The sequence below is a fragment of the Perkinsus marinus genome (genome assembly GCF_000006405.1).
Source record: "Perkinsus marinus ATCC 50983 genomic scaffold scf_1104296944428, whole genome shotgun sequence".
NCBI classification, from domain to species: Eukaryota; Perkinsozoa; order Perkinsida; family Perkinsidae; genus Perkinsus; species Perkinsus marinus.
Genome location: NW_003211397.1, coordinates 582,217 through 603,155, shown reverse-complemented (window position 1 = coordinate 603,155; position 20,939 = coordinate 582,217). Strand labels below are relative to the sequence as shown.

General features: G+C 46.4%; 7 protein-coding genes across 7 annotated transcripts; all 7 read right to left on the bottom strand.

Moving 5' to 3' along the window:
* Positions 1 to 326: 326 nt before the first annotated feature.
* Positions 327 to 933, bottom strand: Pmar_PMAR019202 (conserved hypothetical protein; the record flags this gene model as incomplete). The annotated part of the gene is made up of 2 exons (XM_002780255.1): positions 327 to 449; positions 754 to 933. The coding sequence occupies 2 exons, from the start codon at positions 931 to 933 to the stop codon at positions 327 to 329; spliced, it is 303 nt and encodes a 100-aa protein (XP_002780301.1).
* A 1,936-nt stretch (positions 934 to 2,869) lies between these two features.
* Positions 2,870 to 4,257, bottom strand: Pmar_PMAR019201 (hypothetical protein; the record flags this gene model as incomplete). The annotated part of the gene is made up of 3 exons (XM_002780254.1): positions 2,870 to 3,009; positions 3,832 to 3,949; positions 4,225 to 4,257. The coding sequence occupies 3 exons, from the start codon at positions 4,255 to 4,257 to the stop codon at positions 2,870 to 2,872; spliced, it is 291 nt and encodes a 96-aa protein (XP_002780300.1).
* A 1,206-nt stretch (positions 4,258 to 5,463) lies between these two features.
* On the bottom strand, positions 5,464 to 5,883 carry Pmar_PMAR019200 (hypothetical protein; the record flags this gene model as incomplete). Its single annotated transcript, XM_002780253.1, has 2 exons — positions 5,464 to 5,535; positions 5,797 to 5,883. 2 exons carry the CDS (start codon positions 5,881 to 5,883, stop codon positions 5,464 to 5,466), a joined length of 159 nt encoding a protein of 52 aa, XP_002780299.1.
* A 777-nt stretch (positions 5,884 to 6,660) lies between these two features.
* Positions 6,661 to 7,700, bottom strand: Pmar_PMAR019199 (hypothetical protein; the record flags this gene model as incomplete). The annotated part of the gene is made up of 3 exons (XM_002780252.1): positions 6,661 to 6,738; positions 6,877 to 6,993; positions 7,584 to 7,700. The coding sequence occupies 3 exons, from the start codon at positions 7,698 to 7,700 to the stop codon at positions 6,661 to 6,663; spliced, it is 312 nt and encodes a 103-aa protein (XP_002780298.1).
* Positions 7,701 to 7,782: 82 nt separating this feature from the next.
* Positions 7,783 to 11,004, bottom strand: Pmar_PMAR019198 (hypothetical protein; the record flags this gene model as incomplete). The annotated part of the gene is made up of 10 exons (XM_002780251.1): positions 7,783 to 8,223; positions 8,278 to 8,442; positions 8,485 to 8,637; positions 8,689 to 8,784; positions 8,839 to 8,952; positions 9,073 to 9,284; positions 9,895 to 10,150; positions 10,619 to 10,689; positions 10,734 to 10,806; positions 10,852 to 11,004. 10 exons carry the CDS (start codon positions 11,002 to 11,004, stop codon positions 8,065 to 8,067), a joined length of 1,452 nt encoding a protein of 483 aa, XP_002780297.1. The 3' UTR covers positions 7,783 to 8,064.
* Positions 11,005 to 12,020: 1,016 nt separating this feature from the next.
* Positions 12,021 to 12,222, bottom strand: Pmar_PMAR019197 (hypothetical protein; the record flags this gene model as incomplete). Its single annotated transcript, XM_002780250.1, has 2 exons — positions 12,021 to 12,102; positions 12,152 to 12,222. The coding sequence occupies 2 exons, from the start codon at positions 12,220 to 12,222 to the stop codon at positions 12,021 to 12,023; spliced, it is 153 nt and encodes a 50-aa protein (XP_002780296.1).
* Positions 12,223 to 12,340: 118 nt separating this feature from the next.
* On the bottom strand, positions 12,341 to 17,786 carry Pmar_PMAR019196 (hypothetical protein; the record flags this gene model as incomplete). Its single annotated transcript, XM_002780249.1, has 23 exons — positions 12,341 to 12,493; positions 12,553 to 12,627; positions 12,672 to 12,783; positions 12,909 to 13,051; positions 13,100 to 13,234; positions 13,377 to 13,481; positions 13,527 to 13,637; positions 13,739 to 13,817; positions 13,912 to 14,022; positions 14,173 to 14,206; positions 14,547 to 14,644; positions 14,690 to 14,778; positions 14,952 to 15,013; positions 15,058 to 15,154; positions 15,199 to 15,357; positions 15,490 to 15,681; positions 15,733 to 16,496; positions 16,571 to 16,671; positions 16,717 to 16,809; positions 16,862 to 16,970; positions 17,072 to 17,230; positions 17,558 to 17,674; positions 17,723 to 17,786. 23 exons carry the CDS (start codon positions 17,784 to 17,786, stop codon positions 12,341 to 12,343), a joined length of 3,162 nt encoding a protein of 1,053 aa, XP_002780295.1.
* Positions 17,787 to 20,939: the final 3,153 nt, after the last annotated feature.

Genomic DNA, 20,939 nt, shown 5'->3' with positions numbered 1-20,939 from the left:
CTAGTACAGACAGAAAGGCTGCATTGAAGGTAGTCGCATTACGTAGACTTGCGGGAGCTTCCCAAGCAGAATTTCCGGCTAAGACCTGCCACCAAATATCATCCGACAACTCCAATACTTCAACTCCAGCGACACTGATTGACACTGCTATGGATGTTGGTCAAACATCAATAACACTGTTATGATAACAATTTCAACACACTGCTGCTAGCACAAGTAGACGTCCTATATGCCTAAGATCATGCAAGTATGTAGATCCACAACGAGGAGACCAAGCATAGCTTCCGAGCTCGGTGAGCCAGGAGTGGAGGAGAGTCATCGAAAGGTTACTTGAAAATCTTCTGCGCCAGCTGGTATGTAGTACGACAGATCGGACACTGCTTGTCAGTACCATCCAACCTCAACACGCAGGCACTACAGACTACAAAGTGACCACAAGGTACTAGAACCTAATAGAGAGAAAAACTTTTGAAATGATGCTTCAACCATTCGGCCCAGGCAGCACCCCCCATAGAGACATAGAGTGAAAAACAGTGCGTATCAATTTGAGATGCAACTGTAGAAAATGCGCGTTATTTCCCGAGATTAATCAGAACCGATCTGAAACTATAACGCTTGCTATGAACATGGGATGTGATAAAAGTGATCTTTCAAGACTATGATTGCGACAAGTTGTTCACTATCAATACCTCCAAAAAAGAACACGCATATTCTCCACATGCGGCACGCACTATAGAGAAGCCGTACACTCACCGTATCGATTGGCCTCTCATAGCAAACTTTACAAGCATCCTCATCGTCGACTTGAGCGCTATTTCCATAACTCTTCCCCAGGTTTTCATCCCCGCTCTTTACTCCATCCACAGCGTTACCACCAGTGGGTGGGAAATCACGGAGGATACTATCCTGAGCGCAACAGAAATTCCTCAACATACCACAGTCGAGCACGACATAGTCGGGCGCACGCTTTTCGGGCGCAAGTTCATAACTTCAAATTGACTATCAAACACGTTTATGGAATGACAGGAATTCAGCCCACGTGCCAAGCAGGGCATTACAGTCAGCCAGAGTTACTACCAGGCACCGGAGTTGGGACTCTCTTGGCGCGGATGGCACTGATGGAGCCTACGATAAAAACATCGCCGAATATTTCCGTTAACACGTGTAAAACCAGTGCTGGAAAATATGTGCTTGCTCGACGACATGTGTTGGTGACGTTATGCGAATTCTGGGAGGAAATTTTGGGAGATTTTTGTTGGTTTATGCACACCTCTACCCGAATTTGTATGTAAACTTCTGTGATAAGTGAGGAAACTACCAGCACTGTGTAACACTCTTAGTAATATCTTCAAACCAGCCGCTAGATGATCGCGCATTCCGTGAAATTCATTCTACGACCCAGTCTGGACTAGGTCGATTCAACCCAGCAGAAATGATAGGCCTGACTTCGTTAGGTTCTTACCATACGAGATTCTCGCTGTAGTGACAGCATCTCAAGCCGCGCATGGAAAATTTCAGCTGGGGATATGCTGGGCGCTCCACCATCTCTCTCAGGGTCCTCGACGAACTGACGGACAATGCATACAGAGACTACACATGATATCCACTTACCGATCTCGACACATCGCGATCAGTAGCCACAGAATGAACTCCCCTAGTAGGCAGGCCACGATGATGGTGGTGGTGGTGGCCACTACGAGCCGCTACAGGCCTCCTTCTACTCCTACTCCTACTACTACTCCCTCGATGCCTTGACCGTACTGGAAGGGCATTAGGTAACTCCTGATGAGTCGGGACCAGCATCTGAGGAGGATCGTGCCATCGATTTCGATATGATCTTGCATCGAGTATCATCTAGCAGTCTTATTCTGTGGACGAAGCTGCCCTAACACGCCTAACAATTCTCAGAGTTACTAATTAGGAACTCCTAAGTAGTTCACTCCGAATCAAACACAATCCACTTGTAACGCATGGCGTGGTATGACCACTATCTGCTTAAAATGTGACAAAATTCATTTCCAATTCTTCGAGGGCATCTCACCAACGAGCTTGCAGCACTAGCGTCACCCAGACCTTCCCCTCGACCATCCGCCACATCCACTGGCACACCAGACCATGCGAGCCGATCGAACAGTACGAAAGCAACCTCACCCGCCTAACACGGAGTCATACCAACCACAGCTTAGTCATCACTCCGGTCATGAGCTTGGAACATGATCATTTTTCCAAGAAATGCCGACGCGATGAACCACAACTCCCCGAATGCTAGTAAAAAGAGACAACGCATCCCCATAGGCCAACCTTGATAACATCCCCCGCATATATAATATACGGAGAACTCTCCAGGGCATCACCCTCGGGTCTAACTCTGTGCCACGTCCCTGATCACTATACTCTACCACAGAGCTGTGCTAAGATCACTTACTATTGGTGCTGGAGAAATCCCTTATCCTTACCATTCCTTCGCCATCTGGACACCATACGATCTCACCTGACCACAACCCTCATACATTCGTTCACGAATTCACATCACGTAGTGAATTCGACACCCCACCACGAACAAGGCTTACAATGTACGCTGCTGACTTGAGGATCCGTGAGCACCACCGAACAACGGTCTGGATCCCGTCCTGCGATCAGGGACACTCCGTCACCTTCCTCTCCGGAAGAGAATGGACCGAAAACTGATAACAGCAGAGACAACGCTCAGATGAAATAATGTGTGATCTTGCATTCTGAACAGTAATTTAACCTCACCGCTGCTCGGCAACTCCTCGTAATATCAGGGAGTTCAAAAACAAAACCGACGTCAATGAGCGAACTACTCAACTTCAGCCCATCACGCTACACACAACTACAATGAAGTTAATCATCGACCTTCACTGGTCAACAGTCTGTCCCACATACCTTTCCCAGCATCTTCTCCAAACCCGATCTCGACCTCAACGCAGATGCCCAACAGGCCCTCATCCTCGTCACACACTCGGGTGGATATATAAACATCCGTGCCTACAACAACGCGACAGTGACGGGGTACATAACCAGTATACTCGCGACTCCTGGCAGCTCATCATCGCAAACAGTGTGAAAAGTTATGCACATGGTCAACTACATGTGTGGACGATGGTATTATGAAGATTTCGATAAAAACTTCGGGGAATTCTCGTTAGTTTCTGTACACTTCTACTTTAGTTCATATATAAACTCCTACGATCAGTGAGGAAACTCCCGAGCTCAGCTGAGGAAAGCGAACATATATTCCTACTCCAACACTGTTTAGGAAACTCCTGAGCTCAGCTGAGGAAAGCGATTACATATATTCCAACTCCAACACTGTATAGGAAACTCCTGAGCTCAGCTGAGGAAAGCGAACATATATTCCTACTCCAACACTGTATAGGAAACTCCTGAGCTCAGGTGAGGAAAGCGAACATATATTCCTACTCCAACACTGTATAGGAAACTCCTGAGCTCAGGTGAGGAAAGCGAACATATATTCCTACTCCAACACTGTATAGGAAACTCCTGAGCTCAGGTGAGGAAAGCGAACATATATTCCTACTCCAACACTGTATAGGAAACTCCTGAGCTCAGCTGAGGAAAGCGATTACATATATTCCTACTCCAACACTGTATAGGAAACTCCTGAGCTCAGGTGAGGAAAGCGAACATATATTCCTACTCCAACAATGTATAGAAAACTCCTGAGCTCAGCTGAAGTGAGCGAACCTATATTCCTACTCCAACACTGATCGAATACTACTCAAGCACATCAACATTTCCCTATGTGTAAGAAGGAAACCCCCAGTCCGGAAAGCAATCGCGTCTTACGCCATCCCAACCTCAAGCGTGCAGGCAATTCACATTGGAAATCTTCGATGTCATCCGCTTCCACTCTGGCGTACGGCACCATCACGAACGTACCAGTAGAGCTGCCCATATCTCGTACCTACAAGCACCCCTAGGAGCTAGAAGCAGCTAGCAAATGACCGACGAATGTTCCCCCACAGTTTTCCCAAAATGCCATGCAGTGAGCACACAGAATGGAAGCAATACAGACAGAGAACAACAGTCCCACCACAACCCATCGTGAGTGAACATTCAACGCCATCTTGGCTCGAGATCGTAATTGGGTTCTTCTTCCTCTTTATTGATTTAACAACCAGATTGGCAATCAGCCAGATTCGCGATATTTCGCTGTTCTCCCACATATAAGATTATTACCAACCCCTTGACGATCACACTAGGGCTAGACATGATTATAATGATAACCCTATCAACATCTCACAGGGGAGGCAAGGCATCCTACCACTGCTGTGTCTGCATCCCGATCCGCAATCTCCACCTCGAAATGACGACGGCTCATTGTAGCTGAGGCATAATAGCAGTGAATACTCAAGTGTCGCGGGCCAACCTATGTTGCAACGCCCGACATAGTACGTGAACTGAACCACCAACCTCAGGCGATCAATGACATCGATGATCTCCTGACCCCATGTCAATGCACATTGGAGCTCATCGAGATCCAGTGAAAATTCCTTGCTACCCTAGACAGAGTATGATCATTATTCAATCAGCATGGAGACTCCATGTTGGATGAAAAAATTAATGAGGAAGAAGTACGGTAACTTTATACTCTTTCAAGAAGTACAGAATTCGCCCATGCAAACATGAACCGAAATAAGACAGAAAATTACGCAGGAACATCGTCTACGAAGAGTTCTCTAAAGTTGGGCTATAGTATCTATACCCGCACCGTATCTTACGGCGTAAACCATAGCAAGAGATTACGGTTTGCCCATCTAAAACCAAGACCATCACCTACTGTCAAAAACAACAACATCATTTCCCGATCGGCTTCGTCCACATCTCAGGAGGTTATTCCGGAACTCGAAGGTCTCGCACAGACTAACTTGTTCCAACATAACTAAACAGTCAGAACCAAGCATCCAGCCAGTTCTACCATAGCACGGACTGCACGCAAAAAAATATTCCAAAGGAACATAATCGGTCATGTAAATAATCAAAGTGTGAGTGTCAGCTGTCGTTGTCCTCAGTCTCGGTGTGCGTAGGCGTTCCAGTCATCTTAACACGAGTAGATTAAATAGAAGAAATAAGTATCCACAACTATCTTACAACAGTTCTCATATCCTCACAACACTGAACAGTGCACAGGTCATAACCTATGCGCTGCAAGCGTACAATCAATTCTGCTCAGAAGACAGGACAGAGCTAGTGACTTCCACTAGAGCTAACAGATATAGATAGAAAGGAAGTCTACAAGACTATTCTATACCACTGCTCTGGAAGAGCACAAGAAGATAGAACAGTTGCTGTCATCCGTGATGGAACAACTAGAATAACTCCATCATTTACGACGTGATATTTATGCTTTATAACTCCGTCATTTACCTCGACCACTAACAGCACCATTGTCCAACTGCCCCAGCATGAGTCGGCTTCCTACTCCTGTCTCGAGGCCTTCACTCGAGTACTGCAACCCTTCAATCTACCACAGAGATCCATTCTAGGAGCCTTGCAGCAACTATATAATACAAATGCAATGATATACGCCAACATATTAGAAAATGATCATAACGGGAATGCTGATGAAAACACGAGGCACATAATATTCTCCAAAAATCGCGAAACCACAAAAAGATTTCAAAACATGAATGAAATCCACCATTACTAATTCAGCAACTCTCAAGATGAGTTCGCAGAATATTCAAAACGAATGGTAAACAGCATATCAATGATCTCACCCACGGCGAGATACCCTCTAAAACCGCTCACCTTTTTCTTCAGCGCTTCTTCCACTCTAGCAAGAGTTTCCGGACCAACGCCCATTTCCCGAAATGGGCTCTCTGGTATCGCCGACATCATATAGAGAAGCTCCAGCCCTTTAACCTATCGATAGGGTCCACTAAAGCCGTTACAAATACGAGAGAAAAAGCATTGAGTAGAAGTATAGAAAAACTATATAATGTCCACGAAGCTCCAGCCCTTTAACGTACAGATAAGGTCCACGAAGGCCGTTAGAAATACCAGAAAAAAAGGCATTGCGTAGAAGTATAGAAAAACTATACAACATTTACTAATATCGTCAATTCTGATTGTGTTACAAGGCGGAAATGAAGAAACTTCATGTTAATGTCAGTCTAGTTTTCAACACCCCAGATGTTTATATATCCCAATACAATCGGTAAACATGCACGAGGAAGGTTACCGAAGTAGTACTTCGGAAGTACACCTTCGTTCGGCGCAGTGAATGAGCCCGTTGGTCGGTCGAGTGCATGCAACAACATACGCGCACACGGCCGACATCAGCGCAAGAACAATTCCGATACACAGAACGCATCCAACTGTAGTAGATTATAAGGAAGGATTGCACCCTATCGTACGGTCGCCTGCCCAACGATAAACTGATGAAGTCATATTACTCAACCTCTACATACACGCCTTCACATTAATACGAACACTCAAGGCTGATGTGGTACGTATACGCTCATCGGGACATATTCCTAACTCCAAGGAACGCGCATGCAGCGTGAGATTTCAGACTAATCTCAGCGTGAGCGCGATCAAATACCAATACCAAAACCGACACTACGAATAGAGCCCAGCCCCCCAAGAACACAGCCACACCGCTGTACAGCCTCATCCCATCACACCAACCTTAGCTGCTCTCAATTGTGATCCGTACTTCTCCTTCAACCCAAGATACCCTAGCCAATCCTGAACCTCTTCGACACTCCAATCACAGATCCCCTTAGCAGCCAATGAACGTGGAAATGACGACGATCCCGTCGTGGTCAGCCCATTACGATGAGCCTGTATGCATATGAGGGTCTTGAAACGAATACTACTCCCTACCTCCAGCAGAGGCTTCAGAGCTTCTTCCAAGAGGTTACGAACTCCCGAGCTTACCGACGACCCAAACACGTTACCATCAACATCCGCTGTCAATCGGATGAGCTTCGCTCCGTCAACCTGTACATACGATTCAATCAAACTCCACAAATACTACTTTTTGACGCATTTACCAGCCAGTGCGGAGGAATCCACTTATGGAGAACCTCAAGAAATGTGGCCAGCAGTGTTGCAAAATACACATATGGTCAACTACATGTGCTGGTGATATACTGAAACTGCTGAGGAAATTCTCAATGGTTTCTGTACACGTCTACCCGAGTTCGCAGGCAAACCTCTGTAATAAGTGAGAAAACTCCTAAGCTCAGCCGAGGGAAGCGACCATATATTCCAGCACTGACCGTCAGTCACGCATAGCCACAGCCACTAAAAGCCCCCCAGAGGCCGGGCCCAAGAGGCAAAACATATCAAATACTACATAGCCAATAATAATACACTAAATTGGTGTTTATTCCGGAGCGAATACTATGCTACTGCCTGATCACGACTGGTGATCACCGTTCATTCCCAGTAGTTACGGATACCTCTGGCTAACACAAAATGAGTTTTCGCAACATTGCTGAATTTCAAAACCTGCACTACGCGTTCCACTTGATAGCACCGCTCAACTATTTCTCTATTTTCTACCCGTCTCAAGGCCTCTCTATTACCTTTGCCACCTTCAACGCTTCCCCGTATTCCCTTTTGAGGTTGATGAACTCCAACCAAGTCTGTACATCATCGACCGACCATAGCCCAACACACTGGGTCAAGGAGGGAGGGAACATAATCCTACCACGCGCCGAACAACTCATTGACAAGCAACTAAACTCATAGGCATGTTCGAAGCCAAGGAAGACTCTATCAAGCCTGTGCGAACAGGGTGAGCAGAACAGAACAGAACTTTCATGACATCATCAAAGAAGCAGGAGTGACTTCGAGAAATAAGCTAACCTCAGGCTACAAATGTACACGACGAAACTCGACGATGTAACCCTTTCGACGACTCCGGTAGCCCACCTCACCAACCAGTAAGAGGCCAGCATGAGCCTCAGCTATAAATAAATGTTCTTGATTCTTTCAGGTTGCGCACGGCAACGCCATTTTGGTACAAGATCCCAAGAAAAAAAACACGGAGATACCTTACCATATCTAGTGTACAGTAGGGGCACATTTGTCAATCGGAGCGGACATACCCGACGGCCACAAATTCCGATGCAACCATGCAACAGCGAAGGCATGGAGCAATGCAGAGGCCATGACCAATGGGAACCACTTTGGCCCGGCATTGGCACATTTACGTACGAATATCTAAGAGGCGGCTACCATGCCAAAGGTCCCCGGTTCGATTCCCACGGCTGTTACCTGCGCTACACATGCTCCCAGTGTGAGGGTGAGGGCAATAATAAACTTATGCTTCAGGCATCTTCGGACTCTTATCATTAGACTCACTGCGATCGGGTAAGTCACGCTGATGTAGACCGTCGTCATCAGCAGCTCAGCTGCTATGAAAATTCCCGGATGACTGATCTGGAGTTACAAATAGTGCATGTTGAACAGAGGATACACTACCTTGCCTAGCATCACCCATTCCATAGTCTTTTGGAGTGCGAACCACAGCATAGGTATCGACATCGCGATGCATGTAAGACAAGGGATTCTCAGATGAGCATCTGCTAGGGCGAGACTAACGCGTTCTCGGATAAACCCCTCGAACAGAGTCATCTGCAAAACCTCAGAACTGCATGGACCACCACAACTCACTGGACCCATCACCTTGCCATAGTCATGCTCAATGTTGTCGTATATATATTTCCTATCACTCTCGAAAGTACATTGCGTGTCGGAAATATTAAATGACCGTAGAGGAATCTGCCGAAATTTGACCAGAAAATGACAAAACAAGATCCCTGTGCTTGAGATTACCGCTATGTTTTCGCTCAGAGTCTTTGAGGTGTAATCCGTCAATTCGCACACCGCGGTCATGTCGATCACTACCCACACCAGGCCCGTCATGATGGAGAGGAGATAATCCTGTGGCTGAATAAGGAAGATACGTTCCAAGGCCGTCCATGACGGGACGTGACATAAAGAGCTCCAAGGACCTCAGTAATCCAAAAGAATAACACCCGGAACCCTTGCAGTCTTAAAACAACTCACCCCTTCAATAAAGCTGCCCTTCAGAATCTTCAAGACGATGGCCAGAACTGGTCCCAACAGACACAAGCAGACCCCTTGAGGGGAAATGATATGGATATGTTTCGGTTTGTGACGTGCCAGGAAGCATGCGAACTCATAAACGCACCATAGACGGTTGAAGTAGTCCGAATGGAGAATCACCAGAAATGTTGATGAATGCTGTAGGTATTCACCTGAGGGACAATAACAATATGGAATAGGACATACCACACCATCGATATAATATATATACACCAAACCTCAGATGATCGACATACGCTAGAATGTGGTGGTTAACATACCGGAAGAATAACAATAACAACAATACCATTCAGGAATCTATTGGGGTCCAATCAGGGGCCGCTATGCCAAAGGACTATACCATTCAGGAATCTATTGGGGTCGAATGAGGGGCCGCTATGCCAAAGGACTATACCATTCAGGAATCTATTTGCCGAATGAATAGGGGGCCCTATGTCAAAGGACTATACCATTCAGAAATCTATTTGCCGAATAAGGGGGCCGCTATGCCAAAGGACTAGGAATCTATTTTTTCGAATAGGGTGGCCGCTATGCCAAAAGACGAAACCACCCAGGAATCTATTTCCCGAATAGGGGGACGCCATTATGAGGATACCAACTCGATGATCGAGTTCATATCGTGTCACTATGTTAGTGAACGATGAAGCTACAATTCCATGATCAAAGAATCGAATGGCGATTCCTAAGTGGCACAGAGACATATACTCCCAACAGTGTGATATGTCTCATGAATCGTGATTGGAACGTGCAGACCATACTCACCAATTCTCTCTATCCCCGCCCTCATCTCGAGACACGCAGGGCAGTCCGCCGCTTCAAAGCGTACTCGGCTCCCGGAAGATAGGGTTTGATGACAAGTGACCGAAGATATATTGCCAGAGTCGATCTCAGTCTCTGCTTGGACTCCATCGTGTTGTGCATGACACTGGCGTATACAGGCCTTGTCGAGAAATATTGTTTTGTTGTGTGTAGGCAGCAACCAATGGCCACAGAACATCCCCAAGAAATATCCCATCAGCTGAAAAGAACATAGTAATAAACATCTAGATCAAGCACTAGTGCAACAAGATTGACCGCGTCATTTGAATGCAATGCTCGGGCCACTAGCATCCCTTCAATGGCTACTAAAATGTGTTGAAGATGAGTTCAGACACAGGCCATGCGAATAGATTTCCCATCATTCTCATTACTATACAGGCTTGCCTCTATCATTACAATAAGAAGTGGTCTATTGATACTACTACCACTACAAATAGCGATCCTTACACCTGCATTGACAGGCCCAGGTATGAACGACAGGAGGACACCGTCATATCTGTAGATGTGAGCTGCGAGCCTGATGGATGCTGCCATGAGAGCCGCGACCGTAGAAACAACAATCATGGCTTTCCGGTTGAAATGCACTAACAAGTACAACATCTTTTGTATCGAGGACATAGTCTGAAAACCCATCATCAGGAACATATCAATGATCCGCAACACTCACCCAAGCATGCGATAGGAAATAGTCGAGCCCTGGATCTTCCGCACAATCCTCGGAAAGGTTGTACGGGTCATCTACAGATCGATCATGAAAAACGCCCTACAACCTGGGATACCACCTCTATAATCGATCCTGAAGACACTGCAGGCCTTGTGTAAGAGAGTACTCAATCGTACTCCCCGCAGCCGTATCTGAGCTCGGTGATACAATGCTGGTGTAATAACAACCTATACTACATCCTGGCGAGAGTCATCCTTTTTAGACGACCCCACTGGCCGTTTGGCATTTTTATTCCACGGGCAGTCCTCGTCTCCGTCATCGCTGCAAATTGTGATGAGCCTGGGCATGTCAGAGTCCGACTGTAGGCGCACAACCGGGCGGATGGGCATGATGTGAGAACCTCCTCGAATAATTACGGGATAAGAACAAGATCTGCAACATGTCAACTTGACATTGTCGAGACAACGCCTTAGACTACTCTCATGGAACAATACCTTACGAGTCCCGACGTTCCAATGTATGTTATCGGTTCCGTTGATCAATGATATGATTCAAGAACGATTCAAGGAGTGGGCATCTTCAACGTGTGTTCTATATCAATAGGAAGAAGACAAATCTTGCCAATCTAATCAAGTCTTGCATTTTCTCTATGCCACCCATGGCTCGAATCGCAGACAAGGAGAACAGAGAACAGGTCCCATCGACAATCTCGATAGGCGCCTACGGAAAACTCACGACCCTCCAATACGCCTTCATTAGCGACAGAGCATAGCCTTTGTACATCGATGACAAGGAATGTATTTCTGCGCAAACCGAAAACACAATCGCACTGAGATAGGGTGCTTTGATCGATAGCACGAGTAGCAGGACCAACTACTGTGACCGACCCATGTCTCTAAAAGGGAAACTCACTAGATCGCTATTAAACGATTAACACCACGATGTGATGTCACTCGGCTGATCGAGTTACTCAAAAGGGTGTTGAATGCCAAGCACGTAACACAATCATATTCAATAACTACAGATCCTGAAAATAATACTTCATTGAGATCAGATCACATTGACCTTCCGACTCGTAAAGGAGTCCTTCTTTGCGGCCATCCTATCGTGACCTTGCCGACTCACGGGAGACAAACGAACATATAAGCTGCTGACCGCCCAAAGTTCAGAGCTCAGTTATAGCATCGACTTCAGGAACTCCGTCTCGTCCCTCAAAGTCGAATCCAAGTCGGGAAATTCGCGTGAGCGACCTGCCTCCTTCACCTCCTAATCCTCTCGTGCAGTGTTTTGTAAATAGTCTCACACTGATAACTTACTCAACACATGACTTCAACGGAAACCAATGTTTACTGCTGGGCATATAAGCAACGGGAATTATCACATCAGTGCTGTATTCATCAGCTTCCTACTGCCTCGGGTTCTCCGGCATTTCCAATTCGTCACCGAAGCGCATCATGAGATAGATAGACAATACGAAGCCAATCGCTCTGACACGAAAGCAACTTCAACTCAATTCTATGGAGACAACGAGCCTACCTCAAAGGTGCCTTGTACTTGGGAGCAATGTACTCCTTAGGAGGAGGTGCCATCATACCAGGGAACATCATTATTAGTAGTGGGGGAAGGAAAAAGTACTGAGATGACCATAAAGTGCTACTTAATAACGCAACAGAGAGCAGCCATGGTCTACCTCAATGTTACACCACGCATAACATAGGAAACTTGTCAGGGAACACTCGGCTGAGTGCCTCCGACGATGGAAGACTGCTGCGTGTACAAGTCGCCACAGAGAGTTACCACACTCCGCGACTCTGACATGAGGTCTCCATTAGCGCCGTCCATACTGTCCTCCACCTTTACAAGAATCTCACTGCCGCCCTGATGAATGATAGCACCCCGGCTCGAACCCCACTGCCGTTGTTTTTCTACTCACTTACCTGCACTCCTGCGCTGTCAAACGATGCTATCTTCTCTGCATCCTTGATACAGTTCCCTCCTAGCCATAGGCTCACCTATAACACAAATTTATCACTTTTAATCGAAGACCTGAGCTTACTCTCGCTCCGCTAGCTCCCGTAGAAACTGCTGTCAGTAAACGATGGGCGCAGACGTCCGTGAGATGATTATCCGACAAGTCAAGTGATAGTGTAGGATGCCGAAGCACATATCTAAAAAACGTCAACAACTAAACACTACATTGTACGTTGTAGAGTCTCCCGAGTCGACCTTACCAATGAGGATTACAATGCCACGAGTACGGGAACAGAGCCGCATAACATCGATTCCCACTCACGTCATTATGAACTCAGAGAGTACATCAGTCATATTGTCAGTGAGGCCGAGATTCCGCAGAGTTATGGTATCCACTGTCGTCCCCAACCGTAAGGTGGTAAGGAGGATCTTAGCCACCAGAGGCATTTTACAATTCGTTACGATCTGTTTCACCAAATATCGCCATCCATAGGAAAATCCCGTCCGGATTACTAAACTCTTCATTCTTTGACCGCCAGGCATAAGCTTGGTGCCAATCCCAACACCAAGGTTCATATTGCCCACCGACTTGGACAATTCCTCTCGATCCTGGTCTCCATCAATGGTCACTACTGCATCGTACGGTACCTACAGTACGGGTGTCAACAGTGAAACGTGGTACACTCAATAGGAGAAGTTGCTTCTAGCTCGCTCAAATGCACTAAAAAAGGATTCACTGAACGTCGTGAAGTGCAGAGAAATACGAGGTCAAGTGAGAGAGCGTCATCACATCGTTAAGCTGTTCGTTGAGGAACTGCACCAGACTGCCTGGCTGTTTAGAATCCACTGAAGCATCTTCGGCACGGAATGATTCGGGTACCACTGGTCCCATCACCTGAGAAGAAATATGTCACATCTGGGAATCGAACTCGAGACGTACCTGCCATCCCTTCTGCTGTAACGCCTTGGCTCTGAGGACAGTCCATCCCGTCTTCTGATAACGCTTAGAGTGAACATTGAATAGTGCCTCGGGCTCGACGACGATAGCGGTCTGACGGGCAAGCACTATATCCCGAGTGAAAATGATTTTTCTGGCGCGTCAAAATGCAGTAGCTAGACCAAGTCCAAGAAGAACAGGTTTGATTAACTCACCATGTATTGTGGTAGAGCAATATCTGCTTTCACCACACCGTCGACTATATAATCACAGGTCACCGATTCGGAGGAATACCTAGTACACACGAGCCGAGTTCAAGCGCTTCGAGAGGCCACCACACAGCTCATCAAGCTGCTGTAAGAGAACCAGCAGCAGCTCCTCCCATTACCCCAACAAAGTCATCGCCTCTCGGACCCTCTGTATCCCAGGAGGCACACCCCTATCCTTCCCTAAAGCCTCTTCCATACTCTTCTTGAGCACATTCAATGCAGGAGTATCACTCGGCAGTAAGCATAGCCAGACCAATATCCTCTTCCATGATGGAGCCTACCACCAGCCATGTACCCTCGGGTATGACTTCCATACCCCCCTCTCTACCTCCTCCTCCGATAGGTCTAATATACGTTGCCGATGCTGCCTCAGTAATAACGTGGCCTCTGGGCTGCCCGTGCCATGCTCCGCCGCTGACGATGAAACAAGGAGTAGTCAAATCGGGGGATTATTTGCCGAGTAGGGGCCGCTATGCCAAAGGACTATACCATTCAGAAATCTATTTGCCGAATGAAGGGGCCGCTATGCCAAAGGACTATACCGTTCAGGAATCTATTTGCCGAATAAAGGGCCGCTATGCCAAAGGAGTATACCATTCAGGAATCTATTTGCCGAATAAGGGGCCGCTTTGACAAAGAACAACATTTCACACAGTAAGATTTACGATCCATCTTGGCGAAGAGGAAAATCGATTCAAAGTGGTAGCAAGCAGTACGATTGCATATTCCACAGTGGAGCTACCAGAGATACTACCAGTAACAGCACTCGCCGACAACACTGCAAATATCGCCTTTGCATCCGTCTCATACAACACCCGCTTCTCAGCAAAAAGTCTCTTACAAGTATTAGACCTACAAACAGATCAACAATACCCAATGCAGCTCATTCGACTATACCTAGGGTCAGTCGCCAGTGCGATGGCCTCAGCGAGTTCCTCAACATCTGATGCCTTTTCCAGCTTAGTAAGAGGGCGCTTACTGACCAACTGAGATATGGCGAAAACGGGAGAGGTAAACATCGTACAGCGGATGATTGAGACGCATCGTGATTCTACTCATAGCTAGCATATGAGCAAGTAACTAGCAGCGATTTGAGAGAAAACGAACTATTCTGGTAAGCTGAAGCAAGAAAATCCCGCAACAATATCTCCCAACCTACTGAGTCATGAGTAGTCCCTAACGCCATCAAGGCCCTGATCGTACCAGGTACTGATATCGGACCTGAGACAATATTGTGAAGTATATCAATAACTCTACCGTCTCACCTTGCCCCCTAACGATTCGATCCGTGAGGGTCGTCCAAAGATTCACCGAACCCCCTCCTGCTGTAGCTATACACTGTCCAGTGATCGCACCAGACGCCTAAGGGGAAAACAGTAACAAAAATAAAACATCAGATAACTCACCTTCGCTCGGTTGATGAGCAACCTCGCTAAATGCTTGGCAAGCTGCTGGGTGTCAGCTGGCCTCGCCGCCGAGTTCTTCACAGCCTTCTCTGTCATATTCGCGAGAGCAGTCACAAGCGACTGATCTACCTCCGGGAGACACGCTACTGCCCTTATTATCTGAGACACATACATACCACTGTTAGGTTCAATACACATTCGGGTAAGCTCAAAGCCCTCCAGTATATGAAACAGTGCTAATCCCTATGAAAATTCCCCATAAGTGAAGGACTCCATCCCCCGTGAACTCACCTGCCACAGCGAGCGAGCCCTCGATAGTTGATCATAGACTCCGCCAGGTGCCATAGCAGCACTATGAACACCATGAGTTGGCACCACCACATTAGACTCCAACCATGAAGCTAAGTGTTGTAGGAATAAACTTCCCGACAACTTATCTGGACAACTCTCAGACTCCAAACTAGCCGACACATAATTAGCAACCTAAAAAAGACATATAAAAGCCGCTTCGCTCCGCCTTCACATGAGTACTACATCTATAACATCCTTTACCACCCATGCAGTGCCCCCTGGCACACCAGCAGCCCCCACAGACGCCAAAGCATCAGCAGCATGCCCAGCACAAAGCCTCAATAGGGACGCGCTCTGGACCAGCCCTTGCAGGTCGTCCCCGCTTGGGTGTTGCCGACCACCCGGCATAGCTGTGTGAGGCGGAGCGCAGGTGGCAGCTAGCAATGCTACCAGTCTCGGCGATGAAAACTCCGAGGATTCAACTCGGTTGCATATAAGAGGGAGAATTCTCCGTCGAGCAGCATAGCTGAACTTCCAGTGCGAGCAGGTAGTAGTCGCGATCTCCTCCAAGCGACCCGAGTTCAAATCCGGGGCCTCGCACATTTTCTTCGCCATTTTAGCAGCGCAGCTAACATCATCCACAGCAGGCGTTGAGAAGACGCTGATCATCAGCAAGGCGGACCCAGCGTCCAACCTAGCACTCGGCAACGTGTGACTGACTTGGTCCAAAATCAGGCGGAGCGAAGCAGGTAACTTCGGTGAAACTGTCGAGGTACTAGCAGGAGGTGCTATTTGGACCACCAAACTGTACAAGCATCGACATAGTGTTGTTGTCTCTATATCTTCCAGATTAGCCAGCAGACACCTCGAAAGACCGCTGCGCCACGAGTTTCCAAGCGGACCTCCTGAAGAGGTCAACCCGGTAGTGAGGGACGCAGTAGACGTCGGTGTATGTAATAAACTAGCAGAAGCTGTTGGGCTCACAGGCGCCGATGATACAGGAGTGCCTGAACATATATTCATACCACTCCTCGGGAACATCAGTATCCAAGAGAGGACAGGAACCAACCTACGCCACTACCTGGTCGTTGGGGAGTTGGCCCGAGCGGAGTCGCGGACGGGTTCGCTTGCGCTAGCGCTCCTTCCAAGCTAGCAAAGCTTCCTGCTATGGTCGATATCAACCTAACACGAGTAACTTCGACATGGCATGGAGAATTCTTATCTCACTCTGGCCGTAGGAGTGGTCCCAATGTGATGATTTGTGCAACAACTACAGCTGCAATTTCTGATAGCAACTTGGGATTCGCCACCAATGTAGACCTGTAGTTAACACTAAACGCCCCGATACACTTTTTCATCCAAGAAGAACTACTTATTCCTTTCCGCGATGACCATCAGCGCTGCCAGCCCGGGACCGTCAAAGTCTGGCACACGCGAGATCGATGCTTGTAATAGCTTTTCTGCCGCCTCTGTCGAGAGGACTGAAGTCTCTTCATTTTCAAGTAATTGCCGTAATAGTATTACTACATCACCTAAAAGCGACTGAGGTCCATTGCGTATACAGAGGGATCCTCGATAGTACCAGGCCCGAGTTGAGTGAGCTCGGCAAAAGCTTGAGAAGTAGAGAAATCCGGATGCTTAGGTGGTGATATTAGTGATAGTGATGGATCCCAACAAGTGTCGATGGCAGTAGATATGGAAGAGGTAGAAGCCGGTGAGAGTTCGGTATTGATCAGTGATTCTGAGACGTTGATAATGATCATGATACGCAGCGGGGAGAGAAGCGGTGCATGGAGAAACGATGAACGCGGGAATCGGTTATTCAAGTTGCTACTACATTGAAGTTTCACCACCCTAATGATATGAAAAACATATTTTCACGACTACTGCATATCACCGCGAATATCGCGTTTTTCACCGAGTTTTACGCCACTTCACGTAAAACGGGTCGTGAAACTCTAGTCAACTATGATAACACCAAATTACACATTAGCACAGCATAATCATCAAGTAAAATTGCATCAACATAAACTCCATAGACAACTCCCTTCACCTCAGGTCAGCTTACCCAAGTCTTGTCCCTTAGTAGGAGAGGTGGTCTTCCGCCGTTTCCCCTTGCTATCAATAGGTTCATCTAAATCCACGTACTGAACCGAATCAACAGACACTTCCAATAGGCTCGCGACTGAGAAAAAAGGAGATTACTCTACACGCTGTTACATATCAATCGTACCTTGGCTCAGCTCAGCTTCCAAATCGGCTATCTGCTGTTCGATATCGGGAATAGAAACCGCCATAGAAGTCGTAATAGGATAGCAGGAACAAGCTTACACTAGGGAGGTTCGCGTTGAGGAAATGCAAGATTATGTAAGATAGCAAGATATTCTCAATTTTGGTATCGTGAACATAGTATAACACATGTTGGGAATCGTGATGATGATGATGATGTTGCTGCGACTAGCTGATGGTGAGAAAAGTGGGCGTATCTAAGAGGTTGGTGTGCAAGATACAGATGAGGTACGATTTTAGCTGCAGCTTACGAGTCGCCTCCACGAGTCGCCGAGAGAATACCATGTTTAACCAACACTGAGGACATACGAGCTCTCGACCCGTCTATAAGTAAGAGTCACGCGCGATTCGACTCCTATCAATTTTCAAGTTCAGGAAAACAATTGCGGAATTTCTGGAATTGGTTTTTACTCGTGAAAGGTGGTTCTAGAAATACTCACGAATTTCACAATCAGTTTACTATAAATAATCTATGATAACATTATGAGTATTCCGGGAAACAATACGACTAACGTTAACGCATCGATGCATATACTGGAGTTTCACCCGTGATAAGAAAAACACTAGTGAAAAACATATTTCACGACTACTGCAAGGCTCAAATTTCGCGTTTTTCGCGGAGTTTTACGCCACTTCACGTAAAACGGGTCGTGAAACTCCACTATACATGGGAATTTGTTTCCGTACATGTACCTGGGCCTCGCCGCTCATTTCGGACCAGCTGCTGAGTTCGCAGCCATACTCGGACCAGCTGGAGTGCTGCTTTATAATAAAGTGAACGATGCAATAAACACGACAAACATACATAACGCAATGATAATTCCCGGGAAGCTCATGACCAGAGTTGACGAATACCTTGGTAATAATAACACACAACGCTGCAAGACAGGAACTACACTACCTAGTCTGCCAAAGTACCATGTTAGTGAAAAAGCAAACCCGAACCTGACTACTACGTCACCATTGTCTACTCGAATAATACGTTGATGATCATAGAACATACACCGTGTGTTTGACTTACGGCATTTAAAGTTGGTCCGATGCTCAAGACAAATGAAATTCAATCACTACTGCGTCCGTATTACATAGGCGCTCTGGGCCTACCCGAAACCCTTCCTAAGAGAGGAATGATCCTACTAGTCTCGATGGTGACAATCAAATACAGTGGAGTTTCACCCGTGATATGGAAAAAAAGATATTTCACGACTATCGCATACAGCGAATATCGTGTTTTTCACTGAGTTATACGCCACTTCACGTATAACGGGTGAAACTCCAGTGTAGGGGAGTATTGGCTACATTTGTCAAAGTTGTGAAAAGAAATTTAGGGGGTTGCTCACGGATTTCTGTACACTTCTACCCGAATTTGTATATAAACTCCTATAATCAGTACTCAGCTGAAGAAAGCGAACATATACTCCAACACTGGTTGAATACTGTAGACTTTTACCCGTTTTACGAGAAGTAGGCGATATTCACGATGTGCAGTAGTCGTGAAATATGTTTCTCACTAGTGTTTTTCATATCACTAGGGTGGTGAAACTCCTGGGTACCCCTCATACTGCGCCGACATAGATGTATAATACTGCACATGATATCGCAGTAAAACAAGCACAACCTCGTTAGAATCGCTTTTTGTAAAACCAGCACAACCTCGTTAGAATCGCCCTTTGTAAAACAAGCACAACCTCGTTAGAATCGTCCTTTGTAAAATAAGCACAATCTCGTTAGAATCGCCCTTTGTAAAACAAGCACAACCTCGTTAGAATCGCCCTTTGTAAAACAAGCACAACCTCGTTAGAATCGCCCTTTGTAAAACAAGCACAACGTCGTTAGAATCGCCCTTTGTAAAACAAGCACAACCTCGTTAGAATCGCCCTTTGTAAAACAAGCACAACCTCGTTAGAATCGCCCTTTGTAAAACAAGCACAACCTCGTTAGAATCGCCCTTTGTAAAACCAGCACAACCTCGTTAGAATCGCCCTTCGTTCCCGGCGGGGACCCGAGCTTCCCCGGCACCTGTCCGGAACGTTGGGGTAGATGCAGATGTGGATGTGGATGCGTCGATGACACGGAGGGTACCCTTATGTTCGGGAATCGACTCTTGCACTAGGACGTGTACTAAGATACAGAAATGCTAGAGTACGGTCGAGCCGCTCGAGAACTACAACAGGTAGCTCTGCACTTCGGGTGCACTTCTTTCCTTTCGGGTGACGCTCGAATGCGTTTGTCGAATACAAATTCTTGAATACGTTATCTTGAAAAATATATAAATATATCTAAATCATGTTTAGGTTAATTTACATGAATTCTTCAGTCAACATGTATAATGAAAATGACATGAAAAACAGTAGTGAAAAGCATATTTCACAATTCACTTCACGTGAAACGGGTAAAACTAGATAGTGGTGGTAATAGGATGTATCGTTATCATATGGTAAACCCGGATCTGGTCCCGTCTAAGAGTGAGTTAAAACAAGAGAGCCATTTTGTTTAGTTTTATCCATGTTACTTCCGAGGGTCGACAACACATAAGGTCGACACCTCTGTAGTTGATGATCATAGTGACAGGGGTATACGTACTTTCCTTTCCTCAAAGAAGTCCTGGACTTTTGGATGCCATCGATTCCCTCAGTACATAGTAAACAAACTCATAGGAGCCAGTTTCACAACTTGTTGATTACAACAGTTTTTTCACTATGTATTGTTGGTAACGTATTGAGGGAGTTGTATTTAATTCAGCTCCACAGTTGTAATACAAAAAGTCATAAAACAATGGAGTTTCGCGACGCGTTTTACGTGAGGTGGCGTAACACTCGGTGAAAAACGCGAAATTCGCGGTGATATGCAGTAGTCGTGAAATATGTTTTTCATATCACTAGGGTGGTGAAACTCCAATGTATAATAACTTGCCCCTCCCGGCAACTCAGGTCCCCGAAACCTGTTGGTTGAGTCCCTTTCTCAAAGCCATGCCAGAGTCCCAACGAGAGGCAGCTCTCGCTCTTGGCATTGGCAGTATGTGCGTATGTAACGACGTCGAGACGTGTGGATGTAAATATGTAAGCATTCGTACCAGGAGTTGTTCACATGTCACTTACGCGGGGTAACGACGAGAATTCTGAGGAAATTTCGGCAAACTTTTTTTCGTTTTTTCCCTTTCA